This window comes from Bicyclus anynana, chromosome 13 (assembly GCF_947172395.1).
Source record: "Bicyclus anynana chromosome 13, ilBicAnyn1.1, whole genome shotgun sequence".
Lineage (NCBI taxonomy): Eukaryota > Metazoa > Arthropoda > Insecta > Lepidoptera > Nymphalidae > Bicyclus > Bicyclus anynana.
In genome coordinates this window covers 16,727,201-16,750,334 of record NC_069095.1, presented here as the reverse complement: position 1 = coordinate 16,750,334, position 23,134 = coordinate 16,727,201, and the positions used below count along the sequence as shown (strand labels likewise).

The window sequence follows — 23,134 nt, the reverse complement described above, 5'->3', positions numbered from 1 at the left end:
CTGGCCCAATGTGGATTGGCAGACTTCATACACGCAGAGAATTAAGAAAATTGTCTGGTATATAGATCTCACGATGTTTTCCTTCATCGTTAAATGTTAATTTCATAAAATGCACACAACTGAAAAGTTGGAGGTGCATGCCCAGGACCGGATTCGAACCCACGCCTTCCAGAATCGGAGGCAAAAGTCATATCCACTGGGCTATAACGGCACTTTATTAATACTAAGAGAAAATTAATAAAACCTACTATTAATTTACTTTTGTATAGCATTTTCTGTAATTTTAACTCACTTATCTTGCATAAAATCTATTTTTACGAATCACAACAGATATTATTAAGAAATAAAAAAAGAAAAGACTATTCCGGTACCGGGAATCGAACCCGAGCCTCTTGGGTGAGAGCCAAGTATCCTAGCCACTAGACCATACCGGATTTACAAGATAATGCTAAAGTTTGTAGTAAGCTCGTTTTTATTGATTTTTAATTAACTTTTGTATAGGTACGCAAATTTACCGTATCCAGGGCCTGTAGAGATGAATGAGAGAATGAGAGAATTGAATGGGAATGATATTCATTATCGATAGGTCACGTGATCAAGTTACCGATCGGATCTCATATTTTTTTTAGTTTTTTAAGCGTTAGCGTTTGTAGAAAGAGATTCGAGGCTAATAAGGCTACAGGCTCATATCGTGACATTGTTTTTCTTTATCATCCGATGGAATTTATTATAGAGGTAAGGTAAAATGGTAAGGACATATTCTATAGAGTTGAGGTAAAAGGTTTATAAGTATGTAAGGAGTAATCTCTAGATCTACTAAACATATTTTGACAATTCTTTTACGAAAAGAAATCCACGTTTTTTGTGAGTGTCATGTATTTTTACCCGTATTACTACAGCGTTGGTATGCGTGTTTACCGTGTATATTGCACACCACACTAGATTACAAAAAATTAGTAATTATTTTAAGAGCAATTGCATACGTTTTTATAACTACCACATGAAGCCACTGGAATGTCTCACAAAAAGTTCAAAGTGTCAAACGCAAGTTTTTAGGAAAGTCTTACTATAGTGTTAATGAATAAAAAGGTTGGGGTTAAACTGTTTTATACGACTGTGTGCTTAGTTTTAAATAAGTTTGTAAAATGGAGGTAAACAAAAAAAAATAAACCTTAGCTGAGTTTGTTGTGGGCTCTTTTTAACCAAGGCGAGCTTCTCAAACCCTTGAACTTTAATTTTAAGTTTTCGACTATTATTACCACCATTAGATTAAATTAAATTATGACATAATCCTATGACTTTTCAAAAGTGCTTGTAAACTAAGCCCAATTGAAATAAATGAATTTTGAATTTATTTTTGTGTTTATCAGTGGCAACGTATATCCGGATAAATTATGCATAAGTATGCATGTTAGAAGAAAAAAGAGGTAGACATAATCCACATTCTATGTTTAAATCTGGCACACAAAAGTTATTTCAATGCGGCGTTGTCAACGGCGCGATGACAGTGTGGCGACTGAGCTCAGGTTTGCTAGTTAGCATAGTTTTAACGTGCCACTTGCGGTCCGCGTAAAACTAAAATCAGAGTAAAGATACTTTTTAACATCATTGCAGGTATGTGACAGATTTGCTAGCTTACCTAATAAATTAAAATATTAATTAGGACCAGAAGAGAAAATCCTTTTTCAAGAAAAACAAAAAATTTATTTAAAGTTAAAAAACAACCCACAAAATCATTATTTAAATTAACAATTTTTCCTGTTTTTTTTTTATTACAACCTTATAACATCACAAGATATTATATAAGTAATTATCAATTTGTTTTGCCCAAGTCGGTTGAAAAACGTTTGAGAAAAGGAGGCAGCTGTGGCGGTAAGAACTTCAAAGAATCCCAAACATCTATAGTTCCATGAAAGTTCACCTTAATTTTATCATCATTATTTTTATTAAAGTACTTTTGCTGGCATGTTTTAGACATTTCCAACAATTCTTCGTTAGACAATGCAGTATATTTACCTTTATGGTAAGGACATATTAGTTGCGACTCATTTTCAGTAGTGTGAATTTCACAAGACTTTTTAACTATAGGAGTTGTAAGAATTAATTTATTATGTGAGTCAGTATTTTTATCTTTACTATCAATAATATTTGTTCCATTAGAAAACATCTCAATTCCTTTTAACCATTCATTTAATTCAAATGGATCGCAAATGCAATTACTATTAATGCATGCACTTTTTTCACAATGACCATACCAAGTGGTTGTAGTTATTTCACTTACAACGGCCTTCATTGTATTAGCTATTGACTGAGGCAATTTTGTTTCTTCGAGTACCTGATTACTTGTTGCGGTGTAAGCATTCCTTGATATTTCTCTATTGGTGTCTTTGTTTTTTAATAAAATATACATGTTACCAGACTTTGTTATTTTTATTGAACCGCACTGATTATTGATATCACTACTTACATCTACATTTATATTACCCGAATCCGTACGCTTGATAGGCATAGATCCTCTGGATGGTCGACTTATTGATTTTTTAATTTTGTTTATGAAAGCACTCTTTGATTTACTATCGAGAACAACAATATACCGTCCAGAATTTGTTGTCTTGAGTATTGCCTCAGATGCAAAAAGATTTTGATTATACTGGATATCAAATTTAACTCTACCATACACATTTGAATCGCTGCTTGATTTTAATGCGCTTTTCTTGAATTTTTCGTTGTGGAATTCTTTACTAGAATACGGTGTATTCAATAATTGGCTTAAATGCCGAGGAGATATTAAAGGTCCATATTTCTCTTTGATGGTTTCAGGGCTCACATCATTTTCACTAACGATAATTTTTATATTTCCTGAACTAGATTTCATTAATAGAGCTTTTTGATCGTCGGACTTGTTATGGTCATTATCGTCTATATTCATTATAAAACCGGAGTCAGTTCTAACAAAAGAAGTGTATCCATCTTCCTCCTCGCTTTGATGTTCTTTAATAGTTTTTTTATACAATTTCTCAAATTCTTTATCTAAAACTAACTCATAAACGTCAGAATCGGTTTTTTTTATTACAAAAATATCCGCGTTATTTATACCTTTAAGTCTGACTTTAAATAAATGGTTGATATTTTTATCTTTTATAGAATATTTACTTGTTTTATCACCTATTTTATCTATGTTATTTTTATTGCTAGACAGAACGGTGTCGCTAATTGATTGGTAGAAAGACTTATTGTCTATGTTATTTGTTGGTTCCTCAAAGTGTGTCAAATACTTTTCATTTAATTCTAAAATGATGTTACCAGATGGTGACGTTTTTGCTGCAACTTTATAGTTAATGCCAGATGCATCTTCTAAAAACTCATGTAACTTGTTTTTATTTGATTCTACAAGTAAATCAGATTTATCTTGACTTTTTCCTTTCACTAGTTTTATTGTTCTTTTATTTCTTTCCACTTTTTTATCATTTAAAGAAGTATTAGTATTATTAGCCGGAGGTACATCAGATTTTACTTTTGTATTGTAACGCTTAAATGGCTCTACAATATTTTTAACTAAATCACTGTCAATATCTTGAACTGGGATATCACCAATATTCTTTTTTACAATATCTTTATTAGTTTGATACAACGTAGGTTTTTGAACTAATGCAAATTCTTCCTTGTTTAATGACTTAGATGCTTCTTTATCAATTTGTGGTATAGAATCTGTAATAAATTAAGTAATATTTTAAAGGTCAACAAATGCAATTGTAAATAACCACCATATGGGAGTACAAAAAATATTACAAGAATAATTGAATTTTTTACTTACTAAATCATACCCAACAAAAAGCACTGTTTAAACTATACAAGTATAGTTACAGTATACAATTAAAATAAAAAGTTATAATATTACGCTATTTTTGTATTACATGATATGTGTGACGCAAAGTTTCTTTATAAAACTGCCTTTAGTTAACAATCTAAATTTAAAATTATTATCACTTCGCTCTTCAGTTTCTATTAATTCCTTTTTTTATTGAACTCATCATATTGTTATTATACTGACAAGTGCTATTAATTTTTATATTATATTTCTTCTATATACCCTTTTTAACTACTTTTTTATTATTATTGAATTTGATTATGGATCTATTAGAAACAATTATTTGTTGAATGCGCTAAGAATGAACTATTTTTTTCCTTCAATCTGGGAGTATCCAAAAATAATCTACATAAATTCTTAAATAAATAAGTGAAATACTTTTTGAAATTAAACCACCATGTTTTTGTAATATTTATTTAAATAAGTATGTGTGTATTACATTTAAAATTTTAACGGTTTGTAAACAAAGTATAAACTTTATTCCGATACATATGAATGAATACCCTCGAACTGAAATATTTAACGTCTTGCATCAAGAGAGTCAGTGCTTATTATAGTGTAACTTACTTTTTCAATTGCAGCTACTTCAGTATATCCTCCCAACACTTCCTCAATAATACGTTCACGGGGTTGACCTCTTACATCTAAAATAACATTTTGATATCACGAATCAACATAATATCGTTTAAACTTGTACTCCCATATTAACTACAAATACAAATTGTTTAAAAGTCTTACCTGTGGGGCAGTCGCAGTCTAATTTGTTCATATCACTGCTCTTACCAGCAACCTAAAATAAATTAATGGTTTCACTAACAAGTTTCTCAACACCTCTAATAATAGTGTCTGTAGCAAACACAACTAAGAACATTATGTTATAGTTAAAAACATAATTTTGAATATAATATGTTATCCTATCCAATATCCAATTTGGCGTTGTCAACGGAAACGTCAAAGTAAAAAACAACAAATCAATAAAAGGAAGATAATTAATTAAAAGTAAAAATTTTAAGGAACAAACATGTACAAATACCTGATCTTCCAATATCGACATGGTGGGAGGTAACCAAGGTTTGCCTTGCGGGCTGCTCAGTGAAGATAACAAAGGTGGTGGTAGTTGTGAAGATAATAATTCAGAACCAAGCACGCATTGCGCAGCTCTCATGTTCGTGAACTGACAAGTTGGACCTGCGCAATAAATATAATATGTACATTGTACAACTGTTTGTATAGACACAGGGAATATAGGGAACCACGAAATGCAGGCGGCTCAAGACCTTGATGCTTGGAAGTCTTTAAGAGACTTTGTCCAGCTGTGGACGTCCATCGGCTTACAATAATGATGATTATGATGATGGTGATGATGATAATGATGATTATGATTATGATGATGATAATGATGATAATGATGATAATGATGATGATGATGATGATGATGATGATGATGATGATGATGATGATGATGATGATGATGATGATGATGATGATGACGACGACGACGACGACGATGTTTAACGCGAAAATAATCCAACTAATATGCCTCATTAAAATAATTTAATTTAAAATTTACAAATACACCTACTTGTTTATCGTGTAAAATTATAGTAACTAGAAGAAATAAGTAGAACGATTTTTTTAAATCGGACTAGTAGTTCCTGAGATTAGCGCGTTCAAACAAACAAACAAACTCTTCAGCTTTATAACATTAGTATACGAGATACCTTGACAAGGACTTGGCCGCCAAGCAGCAACTTCACTACCCACAGCATTTGGCATCCCATGCATACCACAGTCTACACCACATGGCGTCGAGTCTTTATGTGGACATATGACTACTTCACCCTGAGTAAGAAAATAAATTATATTAATACTCAGTTTTATGTTAAAGTAAAACTTTTTTACGCATGCTTGCAGTGGGGACAGATGAATGCAATACGAAAAGCACCTTATGGTCCAAACCGCTGAACGGATTTACGTAATTATGATATCGTTAGATTCATCTTATTAGCCCAAGTATTTTTAGATAGGTGAAGTAAAAAAAACTTATACGACCACTGTAGGACTCGAGGTGGATTTTTTTTTTTCCGAATATTGCGTTAAGGGGATCAAAGTCAAGGGTTCATCAAGAGAATTTTAAAATGTTATATCATGGCTATAATTATAAAACCTACATTTAGAAAAACGTTATACGTAATATTTTAATAATAAAAAAATACGCGAGGTGGATGACTAGGTGTGAGTAGGTAAGCTAGTCGGGTTTTTAATTTTTTTAAATGCTTTCTTTGATCGTGATTAACTATAACCTTCATGGGTGCATAACTTAATTAATAAATTATAAACAAAATTTATTTGCTCTCTTACTGCATCTTCATCTTGTCCCTTTTGGGGTGGACAAGACGTCGGTTCGGAGGCTGGTGCCGGAGCTTTCTTAGCACAAATACATGCTTTAGGACCTTTTGGACAGTTGCATTCGTTCGTACCGCCCCACCGTGTGCAGGGTTCCTGTTAATGGTGAAAATTTAAAAGTCAGTATAATTTTACTTCAACTATGTGCTATTGTGTGCTACAATGGCTATTTACGTACATACAATATTTTACGATATAGGTAAGTACTCGTAGTGTAGCGCGGATCGGGAAACGGAAATATTTCTAAATATTAAACCAAAATAAAGTTTAAAACTATAACCCGACTACGTAAAAAGGGGGATTAAAAACGAACGAAACAAGAAAATAATTCAGATCGGAATAGAGCAATGCATAGGAACAAAATGGTCATGATAGAGTCGTGGTCGCACCTATTAGATACCTAGCATGTAAGGTACCTATACCCATTTTTGTTCCTATGCGTTTCTCTATTTCGATCTGAAATATTATCTTGTTTCGTTCGTTTTAGACACCTTTTTACGTAGTCGGGTTATAGTAATAAACTTTTTTGTTGTTATATTATTATAGTTTATGTATATTTTCAATAATAGTATTTCTTTTAAAATAAAAAATAATAACCTTCTTAGCCTCAGTCCCTTGATCTGCTTTTACTGGTTTAGTAACTTTAACTTGCTTTAGACACATCATGAGCTGATTATACATATCTGCATCCATCTACATGGAAAAATTTACATTTTATTCACTACTCAGCTTCGGATAATCCACAGATTAGCGGAAATATAAAATTTTATATCAAAATTAACTCGGTTACTACACGATATGGTACCGAAACGCTAAATCGCTTGGTAATACGTCTTTACCGGTAGGGTGGTAACTAGCCCCAACCGAAGCCTCCCACCTGCTAGACCTGAACCAATTAAAAAACGCTCAATCGTCCCAGCCGGTAATCGAACCCAGAACTTCCGTCTTGTATATCCACCGCGCATACCACGGAGGTCGTCACGGAGGTCGTCTAAAACCGACTTCAACAAAAACAGGTTATTCGATCTATTTTTTACAACAGTAATATAAAAATCATAATTATTTTGCACCTCACATCTAGTCTTGACAGCACCACCAACTATAGTCAAATTTAAATTTTTCTTAACGGTAGTCAGTATAAAATCCTGCAAAATGTTGCGAGTCGCTTTATTTAATTTACCATTTTTACTTTTTTTCAAACAATTCAACACTTCGTCAGCTACTGCTTTTCCAGCATTAGTTTGGACCTGTCTTTCTAGCAGTGTATACATATTATCAAACACATTATCCAAAAATTTTTGCTTCACTGTCATACAAACGCAATCTAAAGCGTAATCATGAGTACAGTGGTCGCCTTCATTCAAACAACTTAGTTCTTCAAGACATCTTGGACAATCGGTACATATTTTTCTAATGTCTGACGTATCAATACATTGGTGACATTGTGTGCACTTAACTTTGAAATCAACAATTTCTTTTTGGACTGCCTTTATTTCGTTATCGATAGATAGTTGTTTGTTTTTACATTTATCTTTACACTGATCGCAATTTTGAATAAGTAAATCTATCTCTAACAGCAAAGCTTCTTTCTGAAACATATATTATAATAGAAATTTTAGTCATTTTATGATGAATAATTTTTTTCATTTCTTAAAAGAATTTAGTTAAAAACCTCTGCATTCAGATCCTCGCGTTCGAGTTTCTTTTTCAATAATGCTTTACAGAGTTTTTGTAATTCTTCTCTCGCTTCTTTAATATACTTTGTACCTTCTCCTTCTTTTAATGATTTATGCTTGTTTACTTCACTGTGGGATTTTTCTATTTTAGACATTTCAGCTGCAATACTACTCATTTTGGCCTGGAAACAAAATAATTCACCATCACCATAATTATTAGGCTATTTATACCTGACTATCATATAAAGGCCAAGTCTCCCTCTTCATAGATGAGGATATAAGAAGATTTAATCCACCACGCTGTTCCATTGCGACTAAACAGGCTTATAAGATTTGACCCTTATTTCGATCACTATTCTATCTGTAAGTTGTAAATGAAATGAGGTGTAACTTCCACTATAATAAAATATTATAATATTAAAAGCACACAATATCGTCAAGAATAATAAATGTAGAGTAGAAAAATCTTCAAACTGCAATTAAGTTGAGTATCTGCTATGCAATCTACCCGCTCAGGCAGAAAGAGTTTAACTGGAGTTGTGTGTTATATGCTGTTACAACTTCATAGCACCAAGTATATCAACTGACATAATATGTATCAGGCAGGCAGGTTTTTGTCTGCGGAGTGATGTAAAGTCATAATTAAACCGACAAAGATAGACAGGACAAACGCAAAACGCAGACATCAGAACGGTTTAAATTTTATGTCTGTACAAACTCTAAATTATAATAATGAAGCAACTCACATCCGAAGCTTTCTTTTTATTGTCAAAGGATTTCTTAGATACTTCAAGGTCGTTTTTGTTGCATTCAATGTGTTTTTTGAAATTGTCTATCTCCAAATCGATGCATTTAATGTCGCTTGTTTTTTCATTTATCTTTTCCTTTATTTCTTCATAGCATTTATTTATGTTATTCATTTGAAAATCTAAATCTTTTTTGTTTTTTCGCCACTTGTTGTTGCTTTCTTCAACTTCTTTAAGCTAAGATTGAAAATAAAACTGTACTATATAGTATACATAATATAATCTTCCCTCTACTCGTGCATAATACTTACTTCGCCGGACGAGCTATGTAATAATAAGCTATACTACTACTGAATGGTGATGGTACCATGAACCAACATCATCACTTCCCATCAGGTGAGATTGTAGTCAAGATACATTTTAAATGATGAAAAAAAAACAGAACATGAGGATATCCTGGCCTAAGAACTAAGCATGGCGTTAACACCTACCTATATATTATGATAAGCTCATTGATACCCAAGTACCTAATAAAAAATATAAAGCGGCCGAGTTTAATTGCAACAATTATTGTTGCAATTAAACTAGCCAGATAGCCAGATTCATGTGGATTTAAGCTTACTTTCAAAGAGGGTCAAATAGGTAGGGAATCAATTTATGTTTTCCCTACCACCGACAAATATGGGTATCTTTAAGTCAAGAGGCAAAAGCGTATTCCACCAAAGACGGCATCATTGCTTAAGTAACAAAAAAAAACCTTGTTTGAAAGTATTTTCTTTAATATTGGAAGGGTAAGGATTTCCACAAAGATAAAAGTCACAAGCGTCTTCTAATAGGTATATGTGCCTATATCAATAAAGTAAGGACCTTTTTTGATAAATCATTCTGCCTTGATAATGATTCAGCGATTTTTTTCGTATAAGCCTCTTCCATACATGACCACATGCAATCGGCTTGCTTCATCAGTTGATTACCGGAGTTTTCTCTGTCCTCCAATACTTGTATTTGCGCTTGCAACTTCTTTTGTGTTTCCAACAACTTACTGATTTTCTCTTGACATTTTTTATCAAATGATGCGGCCTGTGTATTTATAATATTCACAATTCAGTTGATTACTTGTATACAAGGTGTCCCTTAACAGTATGATATACTCTACTAGGTACTCAGGTGATAGCTGACACCAAGACCTACTAAAATAACGCAATATAGCTGAAGTTTTATAGTCTGCAATCGTTGGAGCATTGCCGAAAGATTGCCAGAATGTCGGTTTTCTACAGGACAGTGCGCCCAGGAACTTTTCGCTAGTTCCATCTTCAACAGCATCCATCCAGAGCAGCTAGCGAGAGAGGTTTGACTTTGTATCCTCATTATTAACCTATTTTAACGGCCTGCTGTAGGGTGCTCTCCTTTTACTACTACTGCGGAGTGGAGTTGCGTAGGTATTGTGTCTGTCCACCGGAGCTGAGCGAGATTGCGGAGCGGAGTTGCAGGCTATGTTAAATTTAATTTGTTTAAACCCGCTCCGTTTCCCCGGTTCCCTTACCGGTTTTATATGAATTTTTAAACTACCTCGCAAGTCCCTGTCCACTTAAAAGTACAATCCTATTGGTTAATATTTCTCTGTTTCTCGGCTCCGCTGCATCGCTCCGCTTCGGTAGACTGGCAACCTCATTGGAGAAGGACTACAGTGCTTAGACTCAGCAGATACTTACTTCAGTCAAGTTGCACAAAACTTTATTCAAAGGGAAGCTATTCAGGCTCGCAGCTGCGCTCGGTGCTGCGGAGCTCGGACAGCACCCCGATTTTGCACTTTTTTGGTTAACACTGTAATCAGAGTAGATGGCATGCATAAGGTTGTCGAATAAGGTATGCACTCTTCATCATCATCTCCTTTACCCTATCTCACATATTATGTGAGGTCGAAATATGTCAATCTCTTCTAATCGATTCTATCATACATGAACATAGCATCTCTTTCACACAATCCTCTCACACACACTCCAACCAAAGATTTATTGCTCAATCCTTATTCATTTGACATATTGTTTTTTTTAGTTTTAATTAGTTTTTACGATTTCACATCACCCTCCTTGGGATTTCTCAATTGTGGATATTAAGGTTCTTGGGTATTTAATGGGCTCCCTTTTCGTGATCAGGACTATCACGGGAATATTGGTCAAATTAAAAAAAATCACAGGCTAACTATAAAACTTGAAGATTCTCAGTTATTTTCTTACTTTTTAGGTTTATTGACGGCTTTGTCATCACAACATCCGGAGCGATAACACGTGACATTTGACCAAAACTTGGCTCTCATACTTTGGTGTACAGCATTCTGTAAACAATTTATTATAACAAAAATAAATAAACCGTTTCATGTTTACAATTATGTAAGAAGTACTTGTAGTACCTACATGTCAAAGTTCCAGTCACTCTGATCTGGTGGTGGGTTGGATTCTCTGGTGGTATTTCTCAATACTTTATGTGCTTTTTTACTTTTGTCATTTCTGCTGTTTTTTTTATGTTTTTTGTCTTTTTTTTTGTGCAAGAGCTAGGGTAGAGTAAATCTTCTTAAGTACATAACCGGGGGGCACTGCTAGTACTAGCTAATTACTAGTAGTGGAATCAGAGTAGCACCACATTTAATGGTAACCAGGGGAGTGCACTTCATAGAAGCATAAATGCAATGCATACCCTGATGAGTTATAACAGTCCTGTATTCCAGGAGGAATTTTCGATTTCGTACAACGTATATGAAGAGAGCCTACCGTTGTTAAAACCCTTGTGCTGTTGGTAACAGTAAAATCGAAAGTAAAACAAGCCTACCGTCAAATTTAAATTCGGATCTTCTTTGAGAATATCCCAAAAGTCGCACATCAACTTTAAAGCTGGATCGTCGGTTGATGCACCTTCAGCGTGCGGGTCACTCGGTCGATCGGAGTTGAGCTTTTGAATCAATTCGTCCAACGCTTTGTAACGGCGACTCAAACATTCTGGTATCTCAGGCATTTTTTCTAAATACTTACAATCACGGCAATTATATATGTTAAGTATTAGTAAATAATGTTGTTTTGATAAGTATAATAAAACGTTACCAACTTAATTAACACTTAAAAATTAAAAGTTAGAAACTGTAAAAACACTCAAATGTATTTTTTTAAGGATTTCTTTTTTATATTTAGGTACAACTAAAGCTAAAGGCTATGGCTGAGTTTTACCTTTATAATTAAAGGTTAATGAGGCAGTTCATATTTTTTATGGGCGCTGATGTAAGTTGGTAATTACTCAGAATATTGTTATCTGTATTCTGAGGGTAATTATTTATGAGAAGCCCAAAGACGCAATAAATTAATGATGTGTAAATAAAATTTCATACCTAAAATAATTTATTATTTGTATTTTTGTTATTTTCTGCTCAATGTTATCATGATAAAGTATCAAAACAATATTTAGGTAAGACAGTATTTTAAATTGTTAATTTTTAAATCTTGAATTAAAGCATATTTGAGCTTGACTTTGCTTTGTAACCAAACATTTTTGATAGAAATGTCATTTTAAAGTTTTTAAAAATATTTTATATTAGTCACAGGTCAGTTATTCAAACAAGTTCCTACTAAACCTTTTAATAAAATTATAGGATTTATTTTAATTTATTAGAAATGGGTCATTGACCTCTTATAAAAAAAGGACGCACAATCATGTAGAAAATTTCACTTAAAAACTGGCCAATTTTGCTTTGACAGTTTTAGAAGTATTGGTAAAGAAAATTATACCAAAAGGCCTATGATTATAGTTCAATATTCGATAAAATCCCAAATTCAGAGCAAATTCAACCTTAAGGATTAAGTTTAAGGTTTAATTTGCAAATGTGACTACTTGAGTTGAATGCCAAGAAGTTGCGTTTGACACTCATTGAGTGGGGACGTTTTTCGGTCGCTTATTGTGCATCTACTTTTTAATAGGAGATCGATGAAATGGGTGTACAAAAAACAACTCAACCCGACTTAACCGGTTAACCTAAATGTTATTGAAATTAAATTATGCAAAGATTTTTGTAAGCTAAGAAATACTTTATGGTTGAGCATACCAGGTGTAATACCTTTGCCTTTTCTCTACGGGAAAAAATAAAGAAAAAAAAACATCACTGTCAAATGTCAATGTATATTGTCACTGTCATTTCCTATTTCATTTGTGTCATTTTGTTGTTGTTATTGTTTGAATCTAATCAAATAGTTTTAATTTTGTTTACATATTATGTGTTAGGATATCCATTTTATGCTTAATTTTAAGTGTTATCAGTGACGTGTAAGTTAGTCTACAGAACAACGATAACGCAGTTGTATTTTACAGCTAAGAATTACAATAAATAGCTTGGTAAAAATGACTGAATACGGTCCGGTATGTTTCCTTGAAATTCATTTTAATTTCTAATGTTACCTAATTGATATTATTTCATTAAAACATTCGCTTTCATTTATATGAAACATATTTTCGCAATAATGAAAAAAGTACCATACAAGTCGGGCATACACCATTATTTTCACGTGACATCTCTCGTTTTGCTTAATTTCTGAAAAAAACAGTGGGTAGGTACTTAGAGATTGAATGTAAAAATCATATATTTTATAGATCTATTTAATTGCCTGTCTACTTGTTTAATGATTCTTTGAATTCCTATAGTTTGTGAACTATGAACTCGGAAGTCATAATATTTGAATAGGTAATCCATCAAACTACTTTTAAGTATTTGTATATCAGAGCTTTACTTAGTATAATATCATAACTGTAATAAATATACATAAAAAAGTAATTTTTTTTTTAATAAAACATGTTCATTAATAATAATAGCTGAAAGTACTCGATTTTTAGTGTAAAACTATTGCATATAATAGAAAGATACCTCACAGAGTATGTGGGAAACACATTTTACAATATCCTGCTCCTGATAACCTGAACAATAGGGAAATATATCACATAGATAATGCTGTCCTGATGTTGACAGTGCCACTTTTTGTTTATGAGATATGGGTATACCCAGTACTAGAATTTCTAACTTGGCGGCAGGTTGTTTGGCCCTGTAATCTTAATTTAAAACCACTAACTATGTAAACCTATGATTCTACATAACTTGAAGTTATTTCACATAGCAGTCAATGATTTTTCTTAGCTGCACTGCAAGTGAAATACCAGTCTGCTTAGATTCTGTATTATACTAATAATGTTCATGTCTTTGTAATGAAATTGGAAACATTCACATTGCTATCCAACAATGCTGCTTGAAGACAAAGAAAAGAATGCTAGTAATATAGCACTGTCAGGTAATTGAAAGTAAAAAGAGAATATTTTTGTTTTAAATTGCCTCAATTGCTCAATGGTAAGAGCAATCAGACTCATCACCGAGGGAAGGCGGTTAGATCCCTGCCCCATTGGTCTATTGTCATGTCCACTACTAATACAGTCTTTCCCGACTAGTTGCAGGGTAATGGGAATATTGGTTATATTTAAAAAAGGTATGGCAAATATTTAAAAAGAAAATAACAGACATTTTTTCTAAATGATGTTTCAGGAGCATCCAAGAAACCTAATCCCAGAGCTTTGCAATCAGTTCTACCATTTAGGATGGGTTACCGGCACAGGTGGTGGGATATCTATCAAAGAAGGGTAAGTTTACTTTATTATTAACTATAGTCAGGGATCCCTAGAACATATTGTACACCTGATTACTAACAAGCTAATTTTTCGTGAGTAGCTTCATCTCGATGAGACTATCAAATTTATGATGAGACTAGAAAATTCTTGATCCTGGTAGCTAACTGAGTTACCAGGAAATAAACATTTCTGAGCGTCGGAACGAGATAATGTACCACGCAATTTGTACGACGATGTGGCTGTTAAATTGTATAACTATTAATTAAGCAACAGTAAAAACAACAGCTGGTTAGTAACAACTTTTAATAACCTCGCTATTGATACAAGTTGGGAGGAGGGTAGAATAACAAAAGTTGTTACTAACCAGATGTTTTATTTACACTATATAAATTGACTCTTTAATATTTCCAGTAACAAAATCTACATTGCACCATCTGGGGTACAGAAAGAGAGAATGAAGGCAGATGATCTTTTTGTGCAGAATATAAATGATGAAGATTTGGAACTGCCACCACCAGAAAAAAAGTAAGTTGATTTTTTAACAATCAGTTGGTAGCAAAAATATGCTTAACTGTTCCTTATCCTAATATGTATATAAATGCGAAAGGTTATCATCCATCACGATATCTCGGAAACTGCTAGACTTACAAAGATGAAATATGGCAGGGAGGTAGTCTATAAAAGGGAGATCTTTTTTGTAAATAGATTCGTAAATTTTTCTTTGGAGAGTGGTACATAACCAATTGACAATGTCGGTTAGGCGCCAGAACTACTCCACCCAACCCTTTATTGAACTTTTGTGTTGCACCCAAAGTAACACAAAAGTTTAATAAACATAAAATGTCCTGTATAGTGTTACTGTGATAGGCGATACCTTTTAGTCAAACCACAGCATAATCGTCGACAGTAGTGGAAATATTTCTGTCTCATTCTGTAGGGACGAAAACGAGAGCTATATTGGAAATGCGCCACTATAGACACATGCTATGGCCTAGAGGTGGGCAATTTGTTTGTTCATTAACATCATTTTCAGTTAATGGACGTCCACTGGTAGACATAGACCTTTCATAAGGACTTCCAAACTCCACGTTCTTAAGCCACACTCCGGTGGCGCCCTGGTATCCGCTTGATGTCTTTAGTTCACCTAGTAGGAGTCTGCCAACACTGCACCATTTAGTGTGTGATCACTTTTCAAACCATATACCCCACCCATTGCATTTCAGCATCGTGACGCGTTGAGCTGCGTCAGTGATTTTTTCCTTATGCAGATCTAACTGGATAGTCCTCCAACTTTTCAGTTGTGTGCATTTTAAGAAATTAAATGTCACGTGTCTCAAACGGTGAAGAAAAAACATTGTAAGGAAACTTGCATACCAGAGAATTTCCTTAATTTTCCATGTGTGTGAAGTCTGCCAATCCGCATTGGGCCAGCGTAGGTGACTATTGGTCTAACCCCTCTTCTTCTGGAAGGAGACTCGAGCTGCGATAATATAGCAATGTGCTTAGCTGGGACCTTTTTCTAGGTTATGCCACATATTACTGGGTCTGAAATAATTGTGATGTGGGGCATAGCGTAGTAATAAAGATATTTTCTTTCTTGTTTCAATATGTCTGCAGTCTGAAGAAGAGCCAATGCACGCCGCTGTTCATGCTGGCGTACCGCGAGCGCGGCGCCGGCGCCGTCATCCACACGCACTCGCCGCACGCCGTGCGCTGCACGCTGCTGCACGACCACGAGTTCGTCATCACGCACCAGGAAATGATCAAGGTGACATTTTTGATGATATACTCTTAAAGTAACAAACAGACTTCAGGCAGGTCTTCTCCTCCCGGACAAAAATCCAGGTGGGGGTACGGGCCTCGAGGCTATGCCTCCTTGTCCGGGTAAGGCGCGGGGGATCTTGTTCCCCCGGTCACGTTCTTCCAACCCTTTTTCGGGGCTGAGACCTTTCGGCCTAAGGGTAGTCGACGATGTCAATCATGTGCCCCGCGCGGACTGCAAACAGACTTCGTTCGTTACACAAATGTAGTTGCCGAGTCGTATACTAGATGGCGCTACTAGTACTTTGGATAAAATTGTATCGCGCTCACGGAATAAAGAATTATCTTTTCTTGTCTTTACAAGCAGCGTGGCGAAGCAGGTGAAAACCATAAAAAAACAAACGTCACGCGTGGAGACATATAAAAAGTTTTTTTTTTTTATAATTTGTATTTCAAAATTTAACACTAACAACAATTGCATAAATTTATATAATAATCAATAATTACGATTAAAAAAATACTTCATTTTGCTTTTTAGTTAGTGAAAAGTTTTTAAAATATTTAAAACGCAAGACGCCATTTTTGTTTAATTATATTGAAAATTACTGATGCGACGCTTCGTGTCGTATTGACTCGAAAATGTATTCGATTTGAATGTTGGATGTGGTACCAGCGTGAGCGTGGGCCAGCGTGGTGGACTAAGGCCTAACCCCTCTCATTCTGACAGGAGATTCGAGCTCAGAGCCGAATATAGGTTGTTAATAATGACTTAAGCTATATTACAGTTTTATATGTACTGTCTCTCAGCTAAACCATGGACAGGACATGGCTAAACTACAAGAATCCTTATTGACTACGGAAAAAAAATGCTTTAAAGTTTTTTTTTTTACATAAACATTTCCAATTTCCAGGGTATAAAAGACGCTTCCCTGGGACGCTACTTAAGATACGACGAGAAATTAGTAGTTCCAATAATAGAGAACACGCCCTTCGAGAAGGATCTAGCAGGCAGCCTGGCGGAGGCCCTGCGGACCTACCCTGGCACCAGCGCCGTGCTGGTGCGGAGACACGGGGTCTATGTGTGGGGAGACACTTGGCAACAGGCGAAGACCATGTAAGTACCTAGCAATATTTTTATGCTATGCAAAATCCACAGGGAACAATTTCCGGGTTTACCTTATCCATCTATACTAATATTATAAAAAGGAAAACTTTGTTTGTATGTTTGTTTGTTTGATTGTAATGAATAGACTCAAAAGCTACTGGACCGATTTTAAATATTTTTTCACCATTCGAAAGCTATATTATCCACAAGTAACATAGGCTAAATTTTATTTTGGAAAAAAATAGAGTTCCGTTAGATATTTGGGTTTTTCGGACACAAGGTGTAAAAAATCAACCAGAAAAGTAGGGTAGGGGTAGGTAGGACTAGGGTAGGGGTAGGGGTAGGATAGGGGTAGTTGAAAGTTTACATCGAGTTTCACGCGGACGAAGTCGCGGGCGTCGGCTAATATTTAATATTATAAATGTGAAAGTGCGTATGTCTGTTTGTTTTTCCGTCTTTCATGGCAAAATGGAGCGACGAATTGACGTGATTTTTTAATTGTAAATAGTTGAGAGGATGGATAGTGACATAGGCTAATTTGTGTCTCTTTCTAACCCGCCCACTTCCTTAAATAAGGGTTGAAAGTTTGCATGGAGTATTTGTAGGGTAGGGGTAGGGGTAGGACAGTAAGAAGCATATAAACCAAGCTAAGCTTAACCGGGTATTGAATAAAAGAGAGTAAAAAAACAACGTTTTATTCTATTTTAATGAGAATAGCTAAGAAGACTTCTTTCGATATGCTGCCTAGTTACCATCAACCTTGAATATTCATTTCCATACTTATCACATACTCTAAATTGAAACAGTGCATAATTCAAATGGCTTAGTTCAATTACCTTAATAAGCTATCTGTTTTATCTTTACTTGATATTATAAAGCTGTTTCTTTGTTGGGTTGAACACAGTAGTCTTTGAACTATAAGACTATACTTTTTGTTTGAAATGTACAATAATAGAAAAATAGGCTATATGCTAATATACGACTAAAGGAGCGGAGTATCAATGAAAAATGTGGCAAAAACGAATAATTCCCTTTTGGAATTCCCGTTGCGTGAGCTGCGTAAGCGGTTAGAATTCGCGAAAAATCACATATGACGAAATAGTTCCCCTTCAAAATTTGTAAAAAAATAGAACAAATTCGCGGGTGTCCGCTAGTGAATACATATCCTCAGACAAGTTCTGACATAAGAAACGCTCAAGTAAGCTATCTATTTGGTTTACAGGACGGAATGTTACGACTATCTGTTCGAAATGGCGGTAGAAATGAAGAAACTCGGACTCGATCCAGCCCACAACCCCGATACAGTAAAGAATGGAAGTAAATAGTGTAAAAAAAATGTCAAATAAATCCTCAATAATAATTGTGATTGTTATATTAAGCTGAAATGTTTAACAATTATTTTTGTACAATTATTAGTTTATAGTTTAAAAATTGTTTAAATAAAAAGAAGTTTAAGTATATTTACATACTTATTATTCTGATTTTTCTGAATACGTGTTAAAAACACGTGCTATGCAATGCTAAGATATTCGTCTCGTCATTGTATTGACATGGTTAGGGCAGGTGTATATCGCGAGCAACATACAGGACAAAACATTTAATAATTAACATCGGCATTTAAGCCAGGCCTCTAATATGATTGGGTTTGGAGCTTATAGTGGAAGATCCGAATTAGAAACGATCTTCACCCATCTGTTTAATGGATGAAAAGTGTTTTGTATAAACTATTTTTAATAGTAGGTAGATTATGAAACAGTTATAATCATTAATGATATTTAATGACGGTTAACAATAGCTTGGCCAGGAGATTTTCGTTCACTTCGGCTTTCGGCTACTTCGTTTGTTTTATAAAATTCAATCATATTTTACTAACCCCTATTAAATAACTGCTACATATTCCACCTACTATTATAAAATAGTTCTTGTAAACAATATATTTTTTTAAATTACTGTATTTATAAGAATAATATACATGTGTACCATTATATTTTTTTATTTCATAATTGAGATTTATGATGAGGGTAGATAAGAACTTTTTAAAATGTGTGATCGTTTACAAAACTTCCATTTTGTTCTGTGCTGTACCTCGTTAGATGTGTACAATCGAAAAGTATCTTCATACAAACGTTTATCGTACATTAAGCTCGCGCATCATTTCTCATGAGCTCCGCAAAAATACTCTTTGAAATAATATTCATAGGTCTTTCGCTTCCCTTTGACTCCAATTCACCAGTTTTCACTGTGTGTCTGTGAATTCCATGTATACTTGACGCGCAGTTCTTCGTGATCAAAGCTTTTATTTCATCCAACTCTGCTGTTGAAAGAAGATTCGTGTTGGAATAATCTTCATCCAAACCGGGACTTTCCCTTTTCGCCATTTCATACAGAGACTTCAAGTCCAAAGAACTTTTTTTCTTCTTTGCATAAATGGCCTGCTTCTTTTTCAAAACTCTCTTGAGCTCATCCAAGTATGGTTTGTGTTCCGCTATTTTCTCGTCTATTATTTCGATTTCCTTCTCGTTCAGTTTGTCCAAATCGTCTTCGTTGATATGATACTTGCGTTTTATTGTTGACGGCAAAATTGTAACCGTATTCACTGAAAATTAAGAATCGTTTTATCATATATAGTAAAAGTTGACAAAACAAGCTGATGATTCCACGTGTGCAAATAAGACTCCCTAAAACGTTAAATCTCTACAAGCTTTTAAATCCTGGCATTTTTAGAACTAGATTACCACGAATCTACACTATTGAAGGACCCTTGACGCTACTCCAGGTCACATGTCCCGTGATGTACTCGGAAATTTTACCTGACACAAGGTAAATCCACGGAATGCTAAGATATTCTTCTCTCGTTAAGGCACAAGGAGGGTTATTATCGAGAGAAAATGTGAAAATTGTTAATAGTAGTAAAAGCAACGCTTTTCTACAATAAGATATTCGTCTTCCACCCTTTGCACATACAATTATAATCAGTTATTTTTAACTACCTTCATTTACAGCTTTACTTATGGGTTTCACAGAGAAATAAGCCCGCATCTTCTGCACTAGCTTCATAGAGTCTCTGTTGTCAGGTATCTTGTCGGTGAGCTGAACGTTTTCAAATATGTCGTATTCTATGCAGACAATTTTCTCTTCCAACTTTCTTAACTCGACGTTGTTTCGCGAAAATTTCGAGTATTTCTCAGCAATCACCTTTATGCGAGGAACTTCTGATATGTAAATGTTTTTGCTGTCTACTGCTTTGGGGATGGACTCAGTTGCTGTAATAAAAAAATAACAAAGCTAAAAAACAATGCTGCCTGCCAAACCAATTTTAACTTCCACTTACAGAGATCTTTATATTGCGGACGAGTTTGCGATTGTGACAGTTTGATGTCGATGCGTCTGTTACGAACAATGCGGGTATGCGGCAATTAATCGAGTCTAATGCATCGGGCTCTGATACTTAGCAGAGTGACTCCAAAGGCGACTACAGCACTCCATGCATGTTGCACCTTAGCCTCATAAAGAGGCAGTTGTTTGAGAGGAAAGTACTGTCTAAACTTAATTAGATTACCTATGTTTTGGCTGCTGAAAAATCAATTAGAGCTCCAAAAATTGTGATCGTTTTTACCCGACTGCAAGAAGGGTTATGTTTTTCACGCGTATCTTGCATGTAATATTATTTATTAGCACATATCTTCCAAACCACTGAATGGATTTACATAATTAAGATATCGTTAGATTTGTCTTAATAACCCAAATGTATATCAAGGCCGTATAAAAAAATGTATAATAAAAAAACGTTATTTATTAATCGCTGTACAAAATACCCGAGGCGGATGCGAGCAGGTTAGGCAGTCGGGCTTTTTTAATTTTTTTTTAAACGACTTCAAAAAAAGGAGGAGGTTAGGTATTCGTCAGAATCTTTTTTTTGGAGTTAATTAGAGTTTACTCCTTAAGAATCGAAATTTATATAGCCCCCGGTATGAAAAAAAAATATGGGCAGTAAAAGCCGATGAACGAATGACAGCGTTACGTTTTTGTGCGCAACCTAGTCTGCGCACATTTCACTTTTCAGACGTGACTATTGAGACGTACATAGTGTATGCTGCAACATAACCTATTTAGGCAGTCGATCTGAAAGTGTAAACTTCATTCGTGCGTCGGAGCTGACATACACTTTTTTTTTTAATTATTACCAATAAAAAGCTTCTCTAGTTCATCGATGTTGTCGACGTTCTGCCACCGGGAGCCGTCGGACGTCTCCACAAATGAGCGCGGCCCCGTGTTGGTGCTCTGTGAACTGCACAGAACCTTCCTCAGCGCTTTTATAGTCTTCACAGAATCAGGGAACAGGGGGTCGAAGTCATACTGCTGCTTGATTAGATCTTTGAACTGAAACATAGTATTATAGGACTCAAAAGCGATTACAAATATAAGAAAACTAATGTCGAACAAAGGTTCACAACACTTGTCAGGACAACTTAATTAACAAATCAAACTGTAACCAAAATAAGATCCTAGAATGGCAGAGAATGACCTTGAGTGGAGTCACACACTTGTGAACGATGTGTGTAGGGTTAAAGGATCCTTTGACTGATATCAAACACTCCCCTTTTCCACTCAAGTCACTCTCCCCACCAAGTAACCCATAAATAATTACACAACAAGAGATGTAGACGGCTCGAACGCCACTTGCACACTGAAGCCAACACGAGATCGAGCGACGTCATATCTGTCACAGACTACTATATCCTACACTATATATTAAAACATGTAAATTTAAAAGCGGCCAACGCGGCGATAACAATAGAATTCAAATATCAATAAAAAAATATTTTAGTTCGTGCGTTCGTTTCACTCTTGGTGAACATCACGAGGACCGAGGACATCAAGCAGGTTACAGGGAGCCGCTAAATGCTGGCGGCTCGAGACCGTTGTGCTTGGAAGTCCATGCAAGAAGCCTATGTCCAACAGTGGACGTCCATCGGCTGATAATGGTAAATGATATTGAATCTGGAAGTATACTCTTGAAACAAAGAAATAATTTCCAAAACTCATCAATAAGTGGCTGTTCAACAAACTCCTTTTTAAAGTACGTACGTGGATATCTAAGCTATGATTGTCCACCGACTGTTCCTCGTCTTTGAAACTCGGTTTAACATAACAAGACCTATTGGCCACAGATTTATCGAATCCGGAGCGATATCTCCTTTTCGGAGACAAGACTTCTTCAATATCGTGTTTGGGTGTAATATCATTTTTGTCGTCTATTTTACGATTGAAACGACCGTATCTGCGTTGATTGCGGTCCATTTTGCCGTTAACAACTTTTAACAAGTCATATTGGATCGTTATTTTTATACGCTTTACATAGTTTAATTTTGTAAATAAGTTATTCCAAAAGGATTATGACATATCTCATAAAAGCTGAGAAGACGTATCTACAGATTAATGATATTACAACTTTTACGTCGTGAAGGGAAGATTCCAAGGTGTCGCTACTAGCGCGTACTTGTATCGAATCGTAAATCTATGGCGCGTACAGTGTGAGACGAAAAATGCATCTTGTACCGACTTTTAAATCTATGGAAAAATGCCATATAGGTACATACTTGACAGCTTATCAGTACTACGGCTCTTACAGCCTTTTTTATTTTCTACAAGTTAGCCCTTGACTACAATCTCACCTGATGGTAAGTAATGATGCAATCTAAGAAGGAAGCGGGGCTTACTTGGTAGGTTAAAATCCACACTTTCACACTTTAAATCGCTTGGCGGTAAGTCTTTGTCGTTAGGGTGGTAACTAGCCAGACCTGGACCAATTAAGAAAACCTCAATCGGCCCAGCCGGGGATCGAACCCAGGACCTCGGTCTTGGAAATCCACCGCGCATACCACTGCGTTACGGAAGCCGTCAAAAAATCTCTAGTCTATTT

At 35.0% G+C, this 23,134-nt stretch overlaps 3 protein-coding genes and 1 non-coding gene across 4 annotated transcripts; 1 reads left to right on the top strand and 3 right to left on the bottom strand.

Annotated features, from left to right (window-relative positions):
* Positions 1-362: 362 nt before the first annotated feature.
* Positions 363-434, bottom strand: Trnae-cuc (transfer RNA glutamic acid (anticodon CUC)). The gene has a single exon. It is a non-coding gene; the product is annotated as a tRNA-Glu (tRNA).
* A 3,877-nt stretch (positions 435-4,311) lies between these two features.
* On the bottom strand, positions 4,312-11,705 carry LOC112058114 (uncharacterized). Its single transcript, XM_052885182.1, has 13 exons — positions 11,523-11,705; positions 10,934-11,031; positions 10,409-10,520; positions 9,564-9,776; positions 8,697-8,933; positions 7,947-8,132; positions 7,345-7,863; positions 6,872-6,967; positions 6,230-6,370; positions 5,590-5,710; positions 4,902-5,056; positions 4,607-4,658; positions 4,312-4,512 (listed from the first exon to the last, which is right to left on the bottom strand). The coding sequence occupies exons 1-13, from the start codon at positions 11,703-11,705 to the stop codon at positions 4,388-4,390; spliced, it is 2,238 nt and encodes a 745-aa protein (XP_052741142.1). The 3' UTR covers positions 4,312-4,387.
* A 1,192-nt stretch (positions 11,706-12,897) lies between these two features.
* Positions 12,898-18,597, top strand: LOC112058077 (probable methylthioribulose-1-phosphate dehydratase). Its single transcript, XM_024098753.2, has 6 exons — positions 12,898-13,094; positions 14,263-14,357; positions 14,757-14,870; positions 15,963-16,113; positions 17,018-17,220; positions 18,434-18,597. Exons 1-6 carry the CDS (start codon positions 13,077-13,079, stop codon positions 18,534-18,536), a joined length of 684 nt encoding a protein of 227 aa, XP_023954521.2. The 5' UTR covers positions 12,898-13,076; the 3' UTR covers positions 18,537-18,597.
* Positions 18,598-18,750: 153 nt separating this feature from the next.
* LOC112058075 (uncharacterized) lies at positions 18,751-22,807 on the bottom strand. Its single transcript, XM_052885184.1, has 4 exons — positions 22,300-22,807; positions 21,396-21,591; positions 20,202-20,474; positions 18,751-19,807 (listed from the first exon to the last, which is right to left on the bottom strand). The coding sequence occupies exons 1-4, from the start codon at positions 22,510-22,512 to the stop codon at positions 19,350-19,352; spliced, it is 1,140 nt and encodes a 379-aa protein (XP_052741144.1). The 5' UTR covers positions 22,513-22,807; the 3' UTR covers positions 18,751-19,349.
* Positions 22,808-23,134: the final 327 nt, after the last annotated feature.